The sequence below is a fragment of the Cetorhinus maximus genome, chromosome 22, assembly GCF_964194155.1.
Source record: "Cetorhinus maximus chromosome 22, sCetMax3.hap1.1, whole genome shotgun sequence".
In the NCBI taxonomy this organism is placed as follows: Eukaryota; Metazoa; Chordata; class Chondrichthyes; order Lamniformes; family Cetorhinidae; genus Cetorhinus; species Cetorhinus maximus.
Genome location: NC_135900.1, coordinates 61020608 through 61037587, shown reverse-complemented (window position 1 = coordinate 61037587; position 16980 = coordinate 61020608). Strand labels below are relative to the sequence as shown.

The 16980-nt window shown below is 45.5% G+C and overlaps 1 protein-coding gene across 1 annotated transcript in view; it reads right to left on the bottom strand.

Annotated features, from left to right (window-relative positions):
• The window catches only part of LOC144696803 (cadherin-related family member 3-like), a 125515-nt gene that overhangs the window by 59633 nt on the left and 48902 nt on the right, over window positions 1-16980 (bottom strand). The window contains exon 3 of the mRNA XM_078568550.1: window positions 1064-1229. Within this exon, the coding sequence (XP_078424676.1) occupies window positions 1064-1229 (166 nt within the window). The remainder of the gene's footprint in view (window positions 1-1063; window positions 1230-16980) is intronic.

Below are 16980 nucleotides of genomic sequence, written 5' to 3'. Positions count from 1 at the left end.
TGCCCAACACCACCACCCCCACCCCCGCCACAACCTTTTTGTCAACTTTTTTGGTTTCCCTTTCCTGATTTCTAAAACTCTCCCAAACCTCAGGCTTACCGTTATTCTTCGTAATATTATAAGCCTTTTCTTTTAACCTAACACTATCCTTAATTTAGCAACTAAGCCCTGGATGGGTCTTTCTCGCTGAGTTTTTTGTTTTAATGGAATATGTTCTGTTGAGCATTTTGAATCGTTTCTTTAAATGTTTCCAACTGTTTATTTACTGCCATACCTTTTAGTAAATCTATCCAATCAACCTTTGCCAGATCTCCCCTCACACCTATTGGTTTTCTTTAAATTTAAGATGTTTGGGACTGGAGTATGTCGCTCTCAACATGAATTCAATCATATTATGATCACTTTTTCCCAGCAGATCTTTTCCAATGAGGTTACTAATTAAACCTGTCTCATAATATATATATAATATATAACATTAGATCTAAAATAGCTTTATCCCTAGTTGGTTCCATAATGTATTGCTCCAGGAAACCGTTGTGAAAGCATTCTACAAACTTACCTTCCAGACTACCTTTGCCAATTTGATTTGTCCTGTCTTTATGAAGAGCAAACTCCCCCATGATTATCACATTGCCTTTGTTACAAACTCCAGTTATTTCTTGCTTATGTTCTGTCCATGCTATAACTGCTCTTGGGGAGGCCTATAAATTACTCCCACCAGCATTTTTTGACCCTTGTTTATCCTCACTCCAATAACACTGATTCTACTTCCTAATCTTTTGAGCCAAGATGTTTCCTTACTACTGACCTTATATCATCCTTTACTATCAGGGCTGCTACTCCTTCTTTTCCAAGAAGCTTGTCTTTTCAAAATGCTGTGTATCCTGGAATATTCATTTCTGAAGCTTTATTACCTTGTAACCATGTTTCTAAATAGTGGATAGATCAAAACCAAGGGTGTATTTCTAAACTGTGCTTGGAAAGAGGTTGAAAATAGTTGTATCATATCATCCATGAAAACTGCTCATGCTCTTTTTACAAGTGTGCGAATAGCTCTGCCTACCTCGATTTGCTAGATTATCCAGGAATCTTGGGGGCTCATTAACATCACTTAATAAAACCGTAAGCATTTGAAAGTCTGCATTGCCCTTATCATCGACAACATAAATTAAGAGGGCATAAATGGATTGAGTTTCATAGTCCAGTCCAGGATTTTCTGAGACAGTCACCTGAAATAAAATGAGAGTTTATGCAGCTTGTCATTCCAGAAGGATATGTTGAAATAATTAAAACTAAGAAGAAGAAAAGTACTTTCTACATGTAGCTGAGTTGACACTTTTTGCACAGGCGTTCTTGGAAGGTAGCTGTGGTGCGCTGGTGGCAACATTACTCCATTCAATTTACAAACACATTTACAGGACCATTTTTAATGGAAGTAGTTTAACTGAAATGGATGGAAAACTGATACTTTAGTTCTTCCATTTGGTATAATGATGAAATTGTTCGGTCTACAACATCCAAACTATTTATGAATGCCATGGCTAAATGGGACTGGACCTCAGAAACTGTCTTCAGTGAAACCTGGGGAATTTCAATTTACACTCACATATGGACATAAGGAAAACAAATAGCATAGAGAAAGCACTGCACAATTCCCTATAAATGGCCAAGATTTTACTCATGCAAACATCTGATGGGATGTTTATTAGCATTTCCTGGTGAAATTCATGTCTTTCTGGTGAACACTTTGTTAATTGTCCATCAGTTGGGTGTTAATTATATTCAGGTGATGAGCATTAATTGGGGATTCATAGGTACAAAACTATGGGTGTTTCTTCAAGGTTCATGATATGCTATGTGTTGTCTCTCTAAATAGAAGCTAATGAGTTATAAAGAATCGGCTCCAGTGTTTTATTCTTCACCACTTGGCTACCCAAATTATAAAATAACCCCTGCTTAGACACAATGTCTGCTCACCTGGACGGGGGAGTAAGTGAAAAGGCAGCTGCAGAAGCAAGTATGAATCCACCTCAAATAAAAACAGAACATGCCAGATAAACTACTCAGACCAGATAGCAGCCATGGTGAAAGCAGCATGGTTAATGGGCTGGATTCTTGCAAAGTCAGGGAGAGTCTGTGGATCTTTCTGAATGGAGGCTGGGACCTGATTTCAGGATTCCTGTCCCCATCCCAGTGCCCCCAATTTTTATACCAGTGTGGTATAAAGGTGTGGGCTGGTGTGGGTCATGAACCCACACCCTGCACTCCCAATCTGGTCAATTCCATTGCAGGGATAGGTATTTCCTAGCCCTCTGTAATTTTGAAGAAGTTCAGCCAGCTTTTCAAGGACTCATGATTCTTGGCCTCTCAGAGGTGTCATTAACCATAGTGTTTATGAGGGAATCTTTTGAAAGGTAAGTTCAAAAGGTCTAACCCATGCCCTTTGCCAACCTATGTCCCTCCACCCAACCCCTGGTAGCTCCTCATACCCTCCATGCCAACCTATAGCATTTCCATATCTATTCACCCAGTATACACTCTGCAGAACCACTGAATCCAATATTAACAAGAACTTGTGGGGGAAAGCTCTTTAAAAAGTCATTAATTCATAAAAGTTGCTTTTACCACATCTTATATAATTGTCAATCATCCCCACTCTTTAAAGTCTCAGCAGAAACTGCAAACACTTGAAGCCTCTATCTGTGTGAATAAACATTGTGCCATTGACAGAATAGATCAGAGAACAAAAGCTGTCAATCAAACAATATTTTCCCTTTGGTAAAGCTGTTTCAACAGAGTAATGGATGTCTAGACTGTCAGCCAAGAATCATTATGCATTCTTGGCTAAAAGCCAAGATATCCTTTACTCTGTTAAAATGGCTGCACCCAAGAGAAAATATTTCTTGATTGACAGCTCTAGCTTTCTGATCTACTCTGTCATTGCATAACGTATATTTACAAGGGCCAAATCACCCCAGATTTGCACTAAGGGCAGTAGCAGATGGGAAAAAGAATGTTTTACCTGCCGGCCGTAATAGCGGCTTTTCATGCCGTATCGTCCCAACCCTGCCTCGTTAACCATGCATCCCTAGGAAACACGCCATTTCAATGGCGGGCAGGTGGGCTCTCATTTGTGTGCCATGCCATCATCTCGTCGTTTCCTCACGCTGGGCACCATATTTAAAGTGCAGCAATGTGCATACATCTCAGTGCTTCAAGCTCAGGACTGCGGCACAGAAGGTATGGCCCCAAAAGGCAAGAAGACTGCAGCCCCCCAATTCAGTCATGTATCCCTTGAACGCCTTTTGGACACTGTGGAGGCTCTCTGTGATGTCCTCCCTACCCGCTCTGGGCAAAGACTAGCAAGCAAAGCCACCAATCTGGCTTGGGAGGCAGTGCCAGCGGTGGCCAGAGCCAACACCCTGCAAAAGAGAGCAGCCACCCAGTGCCAAAAGAGGATGAATGATCTCCTTCATTCTGCCAGGGTAAGTCACTCTTCTCATCACTCTAACTCACACTCACAAAACCATCACACATCCACAGGAATCTCAGTCACTGCCAGTTCAAGGGACATCACCATTCACTCTCTCACACACCTTTATTGTCCTCATTCCATCCATGGCACCACTCACCACCCACACATGCCAGGCATACTTATCATCTGGCCTGGCATGTGTCCTGCTTACACTCTATCCATCTGTCTTTGTGAAGAACAAGCTGGCACATAACAAGAGGGAGAGGTCACAGACTGGTGGAGGAATGCATGAAATGAAGGTCTTCACAGACTTTGAAAGTAGAGTCATCCAGCTGGCCGGCAAAGATCTGGATTGTTCCTGTGCTGATGGTGAGGTCCAGAAGTGCAACTTCCATCAGACAACCAGGCTGTGAGTGATGTGTCCTGTTTCACAGGCCACTGCCATGCAATAATTATCTCTCCTTGCTTTTGCAGGCACTTCTGGGAAACAGTCAAAGGAGACCGCAACCAAGGTCCTTGACTCAAGCTTGAAGGACACCTGGGAAGAGGAATCTGCTGAATCCCCAATTGAAGTCCCATCACAGAGCTCACCCACACCCTCCACCAGCGCACAGACACACACCTCAGAGGGACCTTGCTTTAGAATAGCCTCAGGATCACAAGCTGGTGAGCACATCACACTGTCTGACCCACAGCAAGTGGCAACAGGGTCTTCCCAGGTTTCTGGCACTGGGAGGACTGCTGGAGGCCAGAAACCTGCTGACTCTGAGTTAGATGACGAGCCTCTGGACTTGGTCATACCTCAGTTGCTGGAGCTGCAAAGGCAAGCCCGTAAACATCGGGAAGGGATGTCCGCTGCACACCTCAGATTGCAAGGCACAATGGAGGAGTTTGCCTTCAGCCTGTGGTGATAGCGCCGGCATGCCAGTGCACCAACATATCCACCATGGTGACCTTGGTCCAGGTCATCGCTCCTGCACTGCTGCGCGGGCTAAGCTCCATCGCTGACACCATAGTTAGCTTCCAACATTGTCAATGTGAGAGGGGAGCGGGGCAGCTCGGTCTCACTCCAGCTACCCCTTCCCCTGAAGGAGTCAGCCAGGGGCCCCGGGCATCCATAGGGAGGGGGATCATCAGGGACACACTCAGGGGCCATCCATCCAGATGACTCTAGGAGTGGCCAGCCCATCTGAATTCTCTCTTCCTGAGACCTCAGCAGCTCCAACTCCATGGGCAAGGAAGGTGCCACTGCCACACAGCAGGACCCCAAAAGCAGGCCAGAGCGCTACACGTCTCGGCCCTCCAGGGACAATCAAGGTCATCACAGACCGAGCGTACCAGTCAGCAGGCTGCCTCCACCTCTGCTGTGGATGTTGGGGGAGCACCGAGATGTAGTGGCAGGGTTAGGAAGGTTAAGAAGATGTAGTTGAGCAGCCTGGGTACGGGTGTTAATCACTTGTACATAATGTTCGCTATTGTAAATAAACTCCCAAGAATGTCTCCCTGCCTATGGCTCCTTGTTATGATGAGCAGTGTTTGTGTCATTCAGATGTGAAACCTTTGTTCCTGCGCAAGATAAAGGCAGGTGTCTCAGTCCAGGGCCTCTTCCCTGTGCAGTGTGTAACCTTCAGAGCAAAGTGATGGTCCGGCCTAACACTCACTGGACACATCAGTGATACCTGCACCTCGAAGGTGCTCGCTGTTGCTGTCAGAATGTCATGGGCAGGCATCACAGAGTTCTTTCATTGTCTCAGTGTGCTCTCTGCACCTTTGAGGTGGGACTGGCCTCCCATCTCTTCAGCATCTGTGACTGGTGACGTTGTGTTGCTGAAGGGGTCAGTTGCTGAGGCTGGCAAAGAATCAGGTGCATTTAAAGTTTCACGGCTGCGTCTCCATGATATGACCCTGATCACGGAGCGCAAGTGAGCTGCCCTCAGACAGGAGTCAGACATTCACAGAGGCTGTGTGAAGATCTACGGAGTGTCCTCACTGCACGTCGTCATCATCCTCCTGGACGATAGTGACTATTATGGCCTCTGCTGCGTCTCCATGGCAGCAGCCTTATCATATCACTACCATCAGCCAGACTGGAGTCAAATGTTCACAGATGCATTGTGAGGATCTATGGTGTCTCCTCACTGCATGTTGTCATCATCCTCAATGAATCTAGCAGCTATGAGGGTCTCCCAAGCGCACCTGCCTCATCTGGCCATTGCGATGGCCTCATTGTCGGCATCATCACCTTCAAGGACCTCATCACCCTCATCCCTGTCGACATCCTCATCAGAAGAGACATGCAGTTCCTGCATCTCCTCCTCAGCCAGCTCCTCTCCCCATTGCAACGCCATGTTGTAAAGGGAGCAGGAGGTGACAATGATGTATGACACCCTCTGCGGACTATATTGCAGGGCTCCACCAGACCAGTCCTGGCACCAGAACCTCATTTTCAACATCCCAATGGTTTGCCCCACCAAGTTGCGAGTTGCAGCATGAGCCTAGTTGCACCTTTTCTCTGCTGCAGTCTGAGGCCACAGCACAGGTGTCATCAGCCATGTCCTCTGTGTATAGCCCTTGTTGCCGAGAAGCCATCCCTGCAGCCTCTGTGGACCCTGGAAGTTGTCAGGGGTCTGAGACCTGCTAAGGATGTAGGAGTCGTGGACACTCCCTGGGAACTGTGCGCACAGCTGCAGGATGCGTTTGTGGTGGTCACTCACCAGCTGAACATTCAGCAAGTGGAAGCCCGTGCGGTTGACGTAGTTGACCGCTTGTTGCCACACAGATCTGAGCGCCATGTGAGTGCAGTCAATAGTACCATGCACCTGTGGGAAACCTGAGATCTGTGCAAATCCCAGCATTCTTGCATCCTGGTTTTCCTAGTCCTGGGAGAAATGCACAAAGTTGTGTGCCTTTGCGGATGGCGTCCATGACCTCATGGATGCGTTTGTGGATGGAGGCCTTTGATATCCCACAGAGGATATCTCTATATCTATTGTGGAGCCCTGAAAGGAGCCACTGGCATAAAAATTGAGTGCTGTGGTCACTTTCATGGCCACTGGCAGTGGATGCTCTCCATGTCCCCGTGGCGCCAAATCCTGTAGCAGGTGGAAGATGTGACCGATCAGTCACCTAGATATGCACAGTCTTTGGTGACACTGGTTCTCGGTCATCTGCAGGAATGAAAGGTGGCGTCTATAGGCCCTGGGTCTAGCTAGGCCCCGACCAGTGACAGTTTGCTGTGGCTCTTCAGTGGCGTGAGTGGGAGCCCCAGCCGCCCCTTCTGCCTGAGGGCACTACAGCTCCCTCCGCCCAGCCAGGCGTCTCCGTCATTCTCTTCTTCTTCATCTCTGCTCTCTATAAGCCATGAGGCATACAGCTTGGTTACCAGGCTCCATGATCTTGAAGTACTCCTCCCGCAGGATGAAAGAGAGAGATGCATGGGTTAGTTTGGGTGTGTTCAGAACCTCTCTTGGTTAAGATGAAGGCCCCTTAATGCATCCCAGAGAGCGCTGTCAATCACTTGGATGGCCAGAGATTAGTGTGCTGCATGGAGAGATGGTGTAGCCGGGAGGGATTCAGATTCTTGAGGCACTGGGACCGGTTCTGGGGAAGGTGGGACCTGTACAAACTGGACGGGCTGCACCCAGGCAGAGCTGGGACCAGTGTCCTTGCAGGGGCTTTTGCTAGTTCTGTTGGGGCATATTTAAACTAGTGTGGCAGGGGGATGGGATCCCAGGAGTAGGATCAGATAGGTCAGATTCAGATCAGAAAAATGGAGGTAGAACATTAGCTAGGGACGTTGTGATAGACACGGAGTTACAGGAGCAGCAAAGTTTAAAAAGTGTCCAGCAAGGGAAATTGACGGAGTTAAACTGTTTATACTTCAACACAAGGAGTATTACAAACAAGGTAGCTGAGTTAAGCGCACAGGTAGACACATGGCAGCAGGATGTCACTGCTATAATGGAGACCTGGCTAAAGGACGGACAAAACTGGCAGCTTAATATCCCTGGTTATGGAGTCTTCAGCCACGATAGAGTAGGAGATAAAAAAGGAGGGGAGTAGCACTAATGGTTAAAGAATCAATTCCAGTTGTGAGAAGGGATGATATACTAAATGGGTCAACAAAAGAGGCTTTATGAATTGAGCTTAGAAATAAAAAAAAGGGGCAGTCACACTACTGGAAATACACTACAGACCCCCAAATAGTGAAAGGGAGATAGAAGAACAAATATGTAGGCAAATTTCTGCTTGTAAGAACAAGAGGGCAATAATAGTAGGAGACTTCAACTATCCTATTATCAACAGGGATTCAAACAATATAAGGGACACTGAGGGAGAAAAATTCATCCAGTGTGTCCAGGAAAAATTTTCAACCAATTAGTGACAAACCCAACGAGAGGAGATGCAATTCTAGACCAATCTTGGGGAACGAAGAAGGGCAAGTGGGTGAAGTGACAATTGGCGACCATATCGGGGACAGTGATCACAATTCAGTTAGATTTAACATTACCATGGAAAAGGACAGAGATAAGGCAAGTCTTGAACTGGGGGAAGGCAAATTTTGCAGAAATGAGAAGGGACTTGGCTGAGGTGGACTGGACAGCACTGCTGGAGGATAAAACAGTGGAAAACCAGTGGGAAGTACTAAAAAGCGAGATCCTAATTGTACAAAGTAGACATGTCCCCTACAAAACTAAGAGTGGTACTGCCAAATCTAGACCCCCTGGTTGTCTAGAGGAATACAGGGGAAGATCAAACAGAAAAAGAAAGTGTACAATAGGCACAAAGAACTAAGCACTGCAGATAGCCTAGACAAATATAGGAAGTGCAGGGACGAAGTAAAAAAGGAGATAAGGAAATCAAAGAGAGGGCATGAAAAAAGATTAGCAAGTAAAGTTAAAGATAACCCGAAGATGTTTTACCAATACATTAATGCTAAAAGGTTAGTTAAGGAAAAAGTGGGACCTCTCAGAGATGAAGATGGAAACTTGTGTGTAGATTCAGAGGCTGTGGGAAGGGTTTTAAATGAATATTTTGTCTCCGTGTTTACAAAGGAAAGGGAGGATGTAGATATAGTAGTCCAGGAGGAACACTGCGAGATATTGGACGGGATAGTCATAAAGAGAGAGGAAGTACTCGAAGGGTTAAAATCCTTGAAACCAGGACCAGATGGATTGTTTCCGAGGCTGCTGAAGGAAGTCAGGGAGGAGATAGCAGATGCTCTGAGGATGATTTTCCAATCTTCACTAGATACAGGGGAGGTACCGGAGGACTGGAAAAGTGCAAACGTAGCTCCATTGTTTAAAAAGGGATCAAAGGAAATGCCAAACAATTATAGGCCAGTTAGTCTTACATCGGTGGTGAGCAAATTAGTGGAATCAATCCTGAGAGATAGGATTAATTGTAATGTGGAAAGGCATGGACTAGTCAGGGATGGTCAGCATGGATTTTTTAAAGGAAGGTCTTGCCTCACAAATTTGATTGAATTCTTTGATGAAGTGACAAGAAGGGTTGATGAAGGTAGTGCAGTGGATGTTGTGTACATGGATTTTAGCACGGCATTTGACAAGGTCCCACATGGTAAATTGGTCAGGAAAGTAAAAGCCCATGGGATTCAGGGTAATGTGGCAAACTGGATAAAAGGTTGGCTTTGTAACAGGAAACAAAGGGCAATGGTCGATGGATGCCCTTGCGAATGGAAAGTTATCGCAAGTGGTGTTCCACAGGGCTCGGTATTGGGGCCCTTGCTGTTTGTGTTATATATTAATGATTTGGACGTGAACGTGGGGGGCACAATTGGGAAATTTGCAGATGACACAAAGATTGGCCGAGTAGTGGATAGTGTAGAGGATAGCCATAATCTCCAAAACGATATAGATGGGTTTGTGGAGTGGGCAGTAAAGTGGCAGGTGGATTTTAACATAGAGAAATGTGAGGTCATACATTTAGGGAGGTCAAACAGTTACAGGGATTACACAATAAATGGGAATATACTAAGAAGGGTAGATGAAGTGAGAGATCTTGGCGTACAAGTACAAGTACAACAAAGGCAGCAGTTCAAGTAGACAAGGTTGCAAAGAAGGCATATGGAATGCTCTCCTTCATTGGCAGAGGTATAAAATATAAAAGTAAGGATATAATGTTGGAATTGTATAAAACACTGGTGAGGCCACAACTGGAGTATTGTGTGCAGTTATGGTCACCACATTACAGGAAGGACATAATAGCTCTGGAGAGAGTGCAGAGGAGGTTTAAGAATGTTGCCAGGGTTGGAAAAGTGTAGCTATGAGGAGAGATTGGATAGGTTGGGGTTATTTTCCTTAGAACAAAGAAGGCTCAGAGGTGACTTGATTGAGGTGTACAAAATTATGAGGGGAATAGATAGAGTGGACAAGATAAAATTGTTTCCCTTGGTGGAGAATTCTAGAACCAGGGGACATAGATTCAAGATAAGTGGCAGAAGGTGTAGGGGGGACATGAGGAAGAACTTTTTTTCACAGAGGGTAGTGAGTGTCTGGAATTTGCTGCCCAAGTTGGTGGTGGAGGCAGAAACTCTAAACTCTTTTAAAAAGTACCCAGATCTGCACCTTAAGTGCTGTAAACTGCAGGGCTCTGGGTCAGATGCAGGAAGGTGGGATTAGAAAGGGCACCTGGGTGTCCTCGGTCTGGCATGGACAAGATGGGCCGAATGGCCTCCTTCCGTGCTGTAACTTTTCTATGGTTCTATAGGCTGCCCAAAACTACACCCACCTCAACCCACTCCACCTGACCGATTGGCAGCAGCTTGGCCCGCTAGATTGCATGCTGTGCTCTCAGCCTAGGCACAGGCATTCTCCTAAACTGATAAGGGCAAAATACTGTGGATGCTGGAAATCTGAAACAAAAACAGAAAATCCTGGAAAAACTCAGCAGGTCTGACAGCATCTATGGAGAGAAAAACAGAGTTAACATTTTGAGTCTGTATGACTCTTTTTCTAACCCACACTGCAAGGCTGCACTGTTAGCTTGAACCATGGGGGAGACTGGTCCAAACCTGAATGATGACATTGCAAGGGGCTGTGAGCACCTCCACCAGTGACTGCTCCATGGCCAGCTTTAGCGAGGGGATTGTGTAACATGCACAGGCATCCAATTGTTCTGCAGTCCACTAAAACGCTCATTAGTTTGCAGTCTGTGCCCAAAGGGTAAAGAGCTCTGGAGCATTTGGTGGCACTTTCAGGCCTCTGCATTGCTTGAATGAGCAGATAAGCTAGAGACTTGACTCCACACATGTCAACGTGGTTGTGTCTAAACTGTCTCAGCTGCAGAGGAACGGTCACTTTATACAAGGTTTCCCTAATGCGTGGCCTCTTCCCTCCCCCACAACCCCCACACGTGCTTGTGCACGACCATCAACCGCAGTGTAGCTTTTGGCCGCCCTGCACCCCAACTCGCCCCAACCGCAGTGTAGCCTTTGCCCCAGCACCGCACTGTCAGCCAATCAAAAAAAAAGCGACTTGCCTAAGTCTTCACCTGGACGTGTGGTGCCTTGACATTGAGGTCCAACAGGCAACCCTCATGAGTGCTCCACTACCTTACTGTGCACTCACCTCCAAGTTCGCCTCATTGTGCAGCTCGCTAGCTGCATGCCCTATAAATACTGTTGTGAAACAAATTGCACGCTGACATGCTCGGATGATCCAGCGTGGGGGGACATTTCCAGAGAGCTGGGCTTATAATGATATGCAGATGCATTACAATAAAGTTCCTGATGTCCAGCAGTAGGGAATGCGGTCCACCATTGACAGGCAGAGTGGACAGTTGCAAATGTGTTTCACGACAGCGTGAAACCGAATTTTGACCTCCGGCCATATTGTCTGCTCACGCCACCAAGCATGCCCATCGCCAACGGGAGCAGACAATTCCACCCAAGATAAAGAAGTATCAAGTGCTTCCAGTTTGTTATTAATACTTTAAGGATCTTGATGATTGATGCTTTTATCGGGGCTGTAGTAAAAACATTTTTTTTAAATAGAAAGTTATGAATAACATTAAAGCTTTCTCACACACCCTATTGTATTATAGGTTCTTTGGTTCTGTACAGAGTGTATAGTGAGTGAATGAGTATGGAAGTGCCATAGATTGACATGGAGAGTATGAGGGGCCGTGGGGCATGGGTGGGAGGCCAAAGATTGGCGTGGCTTCAGCATGGGATACTTGTGGAGTTGAGAAGGGGTGAGGGCTAGAGGGCTATTTGTTTTTCTGTCATTATTACAACTGGAATGAAGACCCATAGCAATGAAGGGGGCCTTTTAATCAGCCCACCTCAGCATCCAGCAGCTCCTGTGACTGCCTCTGCACTCTTTCCAAGGGCGGTAGGCCCAACTCCTGTTATCACCCACCAACCACTTCCCCGCCCCACCCCAGAACAAAAATCCCTTCTGAGGCAGATGGACTAGCCGGGCTGAGCTGAGCCTGGACTTTTCCTGACTGCCATTACCCACCTCTGGGATGAAAATCCAGCCGAATGTTTCATGTTGATGATCTATTGTCAGGAATATCAACTCTGTTTCTCTCTCTATAGATGTTGTCTGACTTGCTGAGTGTTTCCCGAATATATAATTTTTGATTCAGATTTCAAGCATCTGTATTTTTTGATCTGCTTTGCACTAATGGAAAGGATAAATCATATAGAGGTGACACTTACATTTGATCATGCTTGAGAACTGACAATAGAGGACATAGGTTGCCTGTGTGTGTAAACCAACCTTGGCACTATCCACCCACACCCTCTACTTGGCTTTCTCAGAAGTTTCCTAGCACTGGGCCATGAGAATGGGAGCAGATGAAATGATATTGTGTTTGTTCTTTGATTTGTACTAATGCTACAAGAGACCTATCACTTTTTAAGAGCTGAATTTCACAGCAACAGGCAGGAATAACCAAAGGACAAGATTTCACACTTTAAGACTTTTACTGTAACAAACAAGCTAAAATCAACAAGATCAAGCACTACTGAACAGACAACAAATACATCAAACGAAAGAAAAGGTACTTTTGCATTATTTAACTAACACAATCTAGATATGTCTTACAACTTTTTTTCACTTCCGGCAGATGTGTAGCAATATGTGAACAATTCCCACCTCACTTCTCCCGACCAGGTTGAAACTTGCAGTGTCCTTCAAAAAAACCCCTCACCTTGGGTCTTCCAGATCCAACTTTCATCAGCAAGCCCCACCTCAGCAATTCCTTACTCCTTAAATCTCCAAAAGTCTTGTCAGTTCTGCCCCCTTCCTTTTGAACAGTAAACCAACTCCTACAGGCATCCTGCTCTCACATCAGTAATTTTGTTCCTTCTCCACATAGCAGTGCCTGTCTTGCCTCTATCTCTGCTTCACAAAGCAGCTGTCCCTTTAATATGAGTTACTGTGGAAAGATGTGAAAACTGTCTGTTCATATTTTAAGTGGCTTCGGTTTGAATTTTTTACCCCCATGGCAATCAGATCACATGGGCCTGACTCCAAGCAGAGGTTTTTTTAGTATGACCTCACTATCTTCCTTCTCAGAACATTCTTTTTCACCACAAGAAGATGGTGGTGTAGTGATAATGTAATCTAACTAGTAATCCAGAGCGCCAGGCTATTTAAATTCAATTAATTAAAAAATTTTATTAGTTAATAAATCTGGAATTGAAAGCTAGTCTCAGTAATGGTGTCCATGAAGCTCCCTTCAATTGTTGTAAAAATCCATTTCATTCACTATTGTCCTTTAGGGAAGGAAATCTACCATCCTTACCCACCTGGTCTTCATGTGACTCCAGACCCACAGCAATATGGTTGACTCTTAACTGCCCTCTGAAGTGGTCTAGCAAGCTACTCAGTTGTACCAAACTGCCACTGAAAATTGAACCAGATGGACTGTGGTGATTTAAGAATTAAATTAAATTAAAATTGAATTAAAACTACCTTCTCAAGGGCAGTTGGGGATGGGCAACAAATGCTGCCCTTTCCTGTGATGCCCACACTTTATGAAAGAATGAAAGGTTAAAGGAGACACTTTAAAACGTAACCACCTTGCAAAGTCAAACCTTCATGACAATAGTGACAAAGCTGTTGCGCTAAAGTGTAGATAAAATAAAAACACAAACATATGAAAATGCCAAGTTGGAAAAGACCATATGATCTATCAAGCCTGTCCCGGACAGTTGTGATCCATGAGGCATCATGATTAGACATTCCTTAACCCCTGGCAGCCATGTAATCTCCAATGGACAATTAGAGAAAATTTCCAGAAAATACCTCTCTTGCCTTTGGCTAAAAACTAGTCCAGGTGATCACATTGACCATCCTCACATTATTTGCTATGCCATCTACCTTTTACAAGACAAGGCCTCTGACCCAGCCAGGAACTACTCGAGTGTCCTTTGAAGGTTTGCAGAGAGTCACTCGCCGCATAAGCTAGCAACTTGCTCCAACTGTCCGCTGGGAAGATAACTACCTAAAACCTAAACTAGCCCTAGTCTTGTGTACTTTATATATGTGACAGCCTGGTATTCCCAACCAATTAAGTTGAAATACTCACTCAATGGGAACATAATTGACAGCTTTAAGTATTTTGCATACTTGTATAAAGTCAACTAAATCTACACACCTCTAGAGTGAATACACGCAACTTTTTAAGCGTCTTTGAGTAACTAAGATTTTTCAAGATGGGAATCATTCTCGTAGTTCCACTTGAAACTATTCAAAAGCCTCTATATGACCTGCCATATGAAGGGACCAAAACTGGGCGTAATATTCTAAAGGCGGTCCAGCTAGGGTCTTGTACAAGGACAAGTTAGTGTCCTTTGCTTTATATTGAATACTTCTCAATACAAACTAATACCAAATTATCTTTGGTTCTGGCTTCTCAACAATGGTCATGAATTTCAAATGAATTATAGGTTATAACACCAAGTGCAGAATTTTGCCCTTGGCAGGCAGGCTCGTTGGGGGCGGGAGGTGCGGTCGGGAAGCCGACCTCCACTTGCGATCGGCACTGGACGGTGATTTCACACTGGTGAGCCAATTAAGACCCGCCAGCATGAAACGCAAGTGGCAGTGCTGAGCGCTGCCTGTGCAGGTGGGGGAGGAGGGTGAGCATGCGCGCGAGTGAGTGCTTCATAAACTCCCTGAGGCACAGAGCTGCCCCAGGGGGATGAAGAGATATGAAAACAAGTTTAAAAAATCAAACTGTAATGAAGCATTTGCCCTCATGTGACTCTGTCACATGAGCAGAGTCATGTTATTAATGAAAAATTAAAGTTTTGTTTTATTTTTATTTGCTTTTGGAAACCTCATCCCGCCTGTGGATGAGGTTTCCAAAAAAATTGTAAAGGCCACTGGGCCTTTACACCTGCCCGCCAGCTGTTAGGCTTGATGGGCAGCGAAAAATTTAAGTTAATTGATTACTTAATGGCTTTAACAAGCCTTTTAATTGCCGGTGGATGCGCTGCCAACTCCGCCCACCGACCTAACTATTGCGTGTCTATGCATTGATGTCAGCACACTCGCCTGATGTCAACACACGTCATTTCATGCTTGAGCAGATCGGGCGTGTGCCCACCCGCCGAGGGAAAATTTCTGCACCAAGATACTTTACTCTTTCAAGTAATTTTTACCCTGTTCCATGTGAAGTGTAGATATAATTTGTTTGTTCTCCCCAAATACAGAATACTCCACTTAGCTAGGTAAAAGAAATTTGTCAGATTCTGGCTTGTCGTTTCCCCAAAGCATTTAAATCTGTAGAGATTCCTGCCCTCCACAGTCCTAACATCAAACAAATTGTGGACGATTCCCCAGCACCGCAATGAAAAATAGCAAGGCAAAAGATGAGCTTCCTTTCTATTATGGAACAACTCAGTGCAGAAGATGAGTGGAATAGATGTTCATCCGATTTTTCCTTATTCCCAAACATTATTTTAATTTCCTTTACAGGCTATTTTTAAAAACGTCCTTACCTCCAAGTCTTGGCTGCGTCTAACAGAGACAGCGAAAAAGTTGTTGATTGGATTGGTACCTGCTATTTTAGGAGTTAACGTTATCGCATCAATGGATGTTGACCTCACTGAAAAATTAAAGATAGCAGCTCCTGCAGGAGTATCTTCTTCTATTGTGATGGTGGCTGGTAGATTCAGTATCTTGATAAATCCACTGACTCCTTGTAGAAAAAGAGAAAAGTGTTCCATGTTATCTTGAAAATTGTACCAAATACCATGGAAAAATAACAAAAACACAAAGTGCTGGAAATACTTTTGTCTGGCAGCATCTGCGGAGAGAGAAAGAGTTAATGTTTCAGGTTTGAGGCCTTTCAGATTTCCAGCCCTCGCAGTATTTTGCTTTTGAACATGAATAAAAGTTCTTGTGCTGTTTGTATATTCTTAGAGCTTGTTTATTCTATCCATTTTCTTGTATGTTGAGCAACCTGGACTATAAATATAGACCTGTGGAAGAAAATAGGGGCCTTTGAAATGTGGATGGGAAGACATATTCTTGAAAATCCAGACACAGGTCATAAGACAAATGAAGAGGTGCTTGAAATAGCAAGAGTGAAAAGAACTCCAAAAAGTGACATCCAGAAAGGAAAATGTCAGTATTTCAGCCATTTGATCAGAGCTAAAAAGCTACAGAGATCTCTTCTAGAGAGCAAAGTGGAGGGCAGCAGAAAGAGGGGTCGACCTAGGGCTGTCTGGATGATGGACGTCACAGACCAGTGGCAGATGAGTTACAATGGATATGGGAGGATGACGCATGACAGATGAGCGCGACTGTTGTAGGGCGTTGGATATAGTTCGAAGGCTGCCACGGAAGAACGTCTCTTCTGCGTTTTCAATATTCAAGTTATGGAGCTGAGTGCGGCTGGAGGCGCCAAACGGGAGGGCAGGCCAGACGGGCACTCAGCCCCTGCTTTTTTTAATGAGTGCCTCGCAGTCCTCCTGGAGGAGGTGGCTGCCAGGAGGGACACCCTTGTCCCCAGAGATGGGAGGAGGAGGCCACTGCACCTCACAAAGATGGCGTGGGAGGAGGTTGCAGCACTGGTTAGCAGCCATGATGTGGTGCGGTGCACATGGGTGCAGTGCTGGAAGAAGTTCAACGACCTGCTGCGCTCAGGAAGGGTGAGTACTGTGTTGGCATGGGTCAGTGCGCAGAAGTGTTAAGGTGTGGCTGTCCCCCTGTGGAGCTCAGGGGTGTTAGAGTCTGAGTGCCAACTGTTAATGACGCTGGAGCTGGCCAAGGGGGTGAGCCCTGGCTGCTTGGACTGAGTGCTTTGCGGCTTGAGGGCTGTGACTCAGATGTGCCCTGCAAGGTGCTCCTCAGCTCAGGTTGGCCAGGCTGCAATGGCGCTGCAGGTAGAGAGTGGACAAATCATTGCTCCTCTGTTCTTTCAGCTATAACCAATCAGAGAGGGCAAGTACAGGCGGGGGCTTGTCCAACCTGCTGCTGCTCACCAGATTCGAGCGGGACACCCTAGAGCGGGAGAGCTGG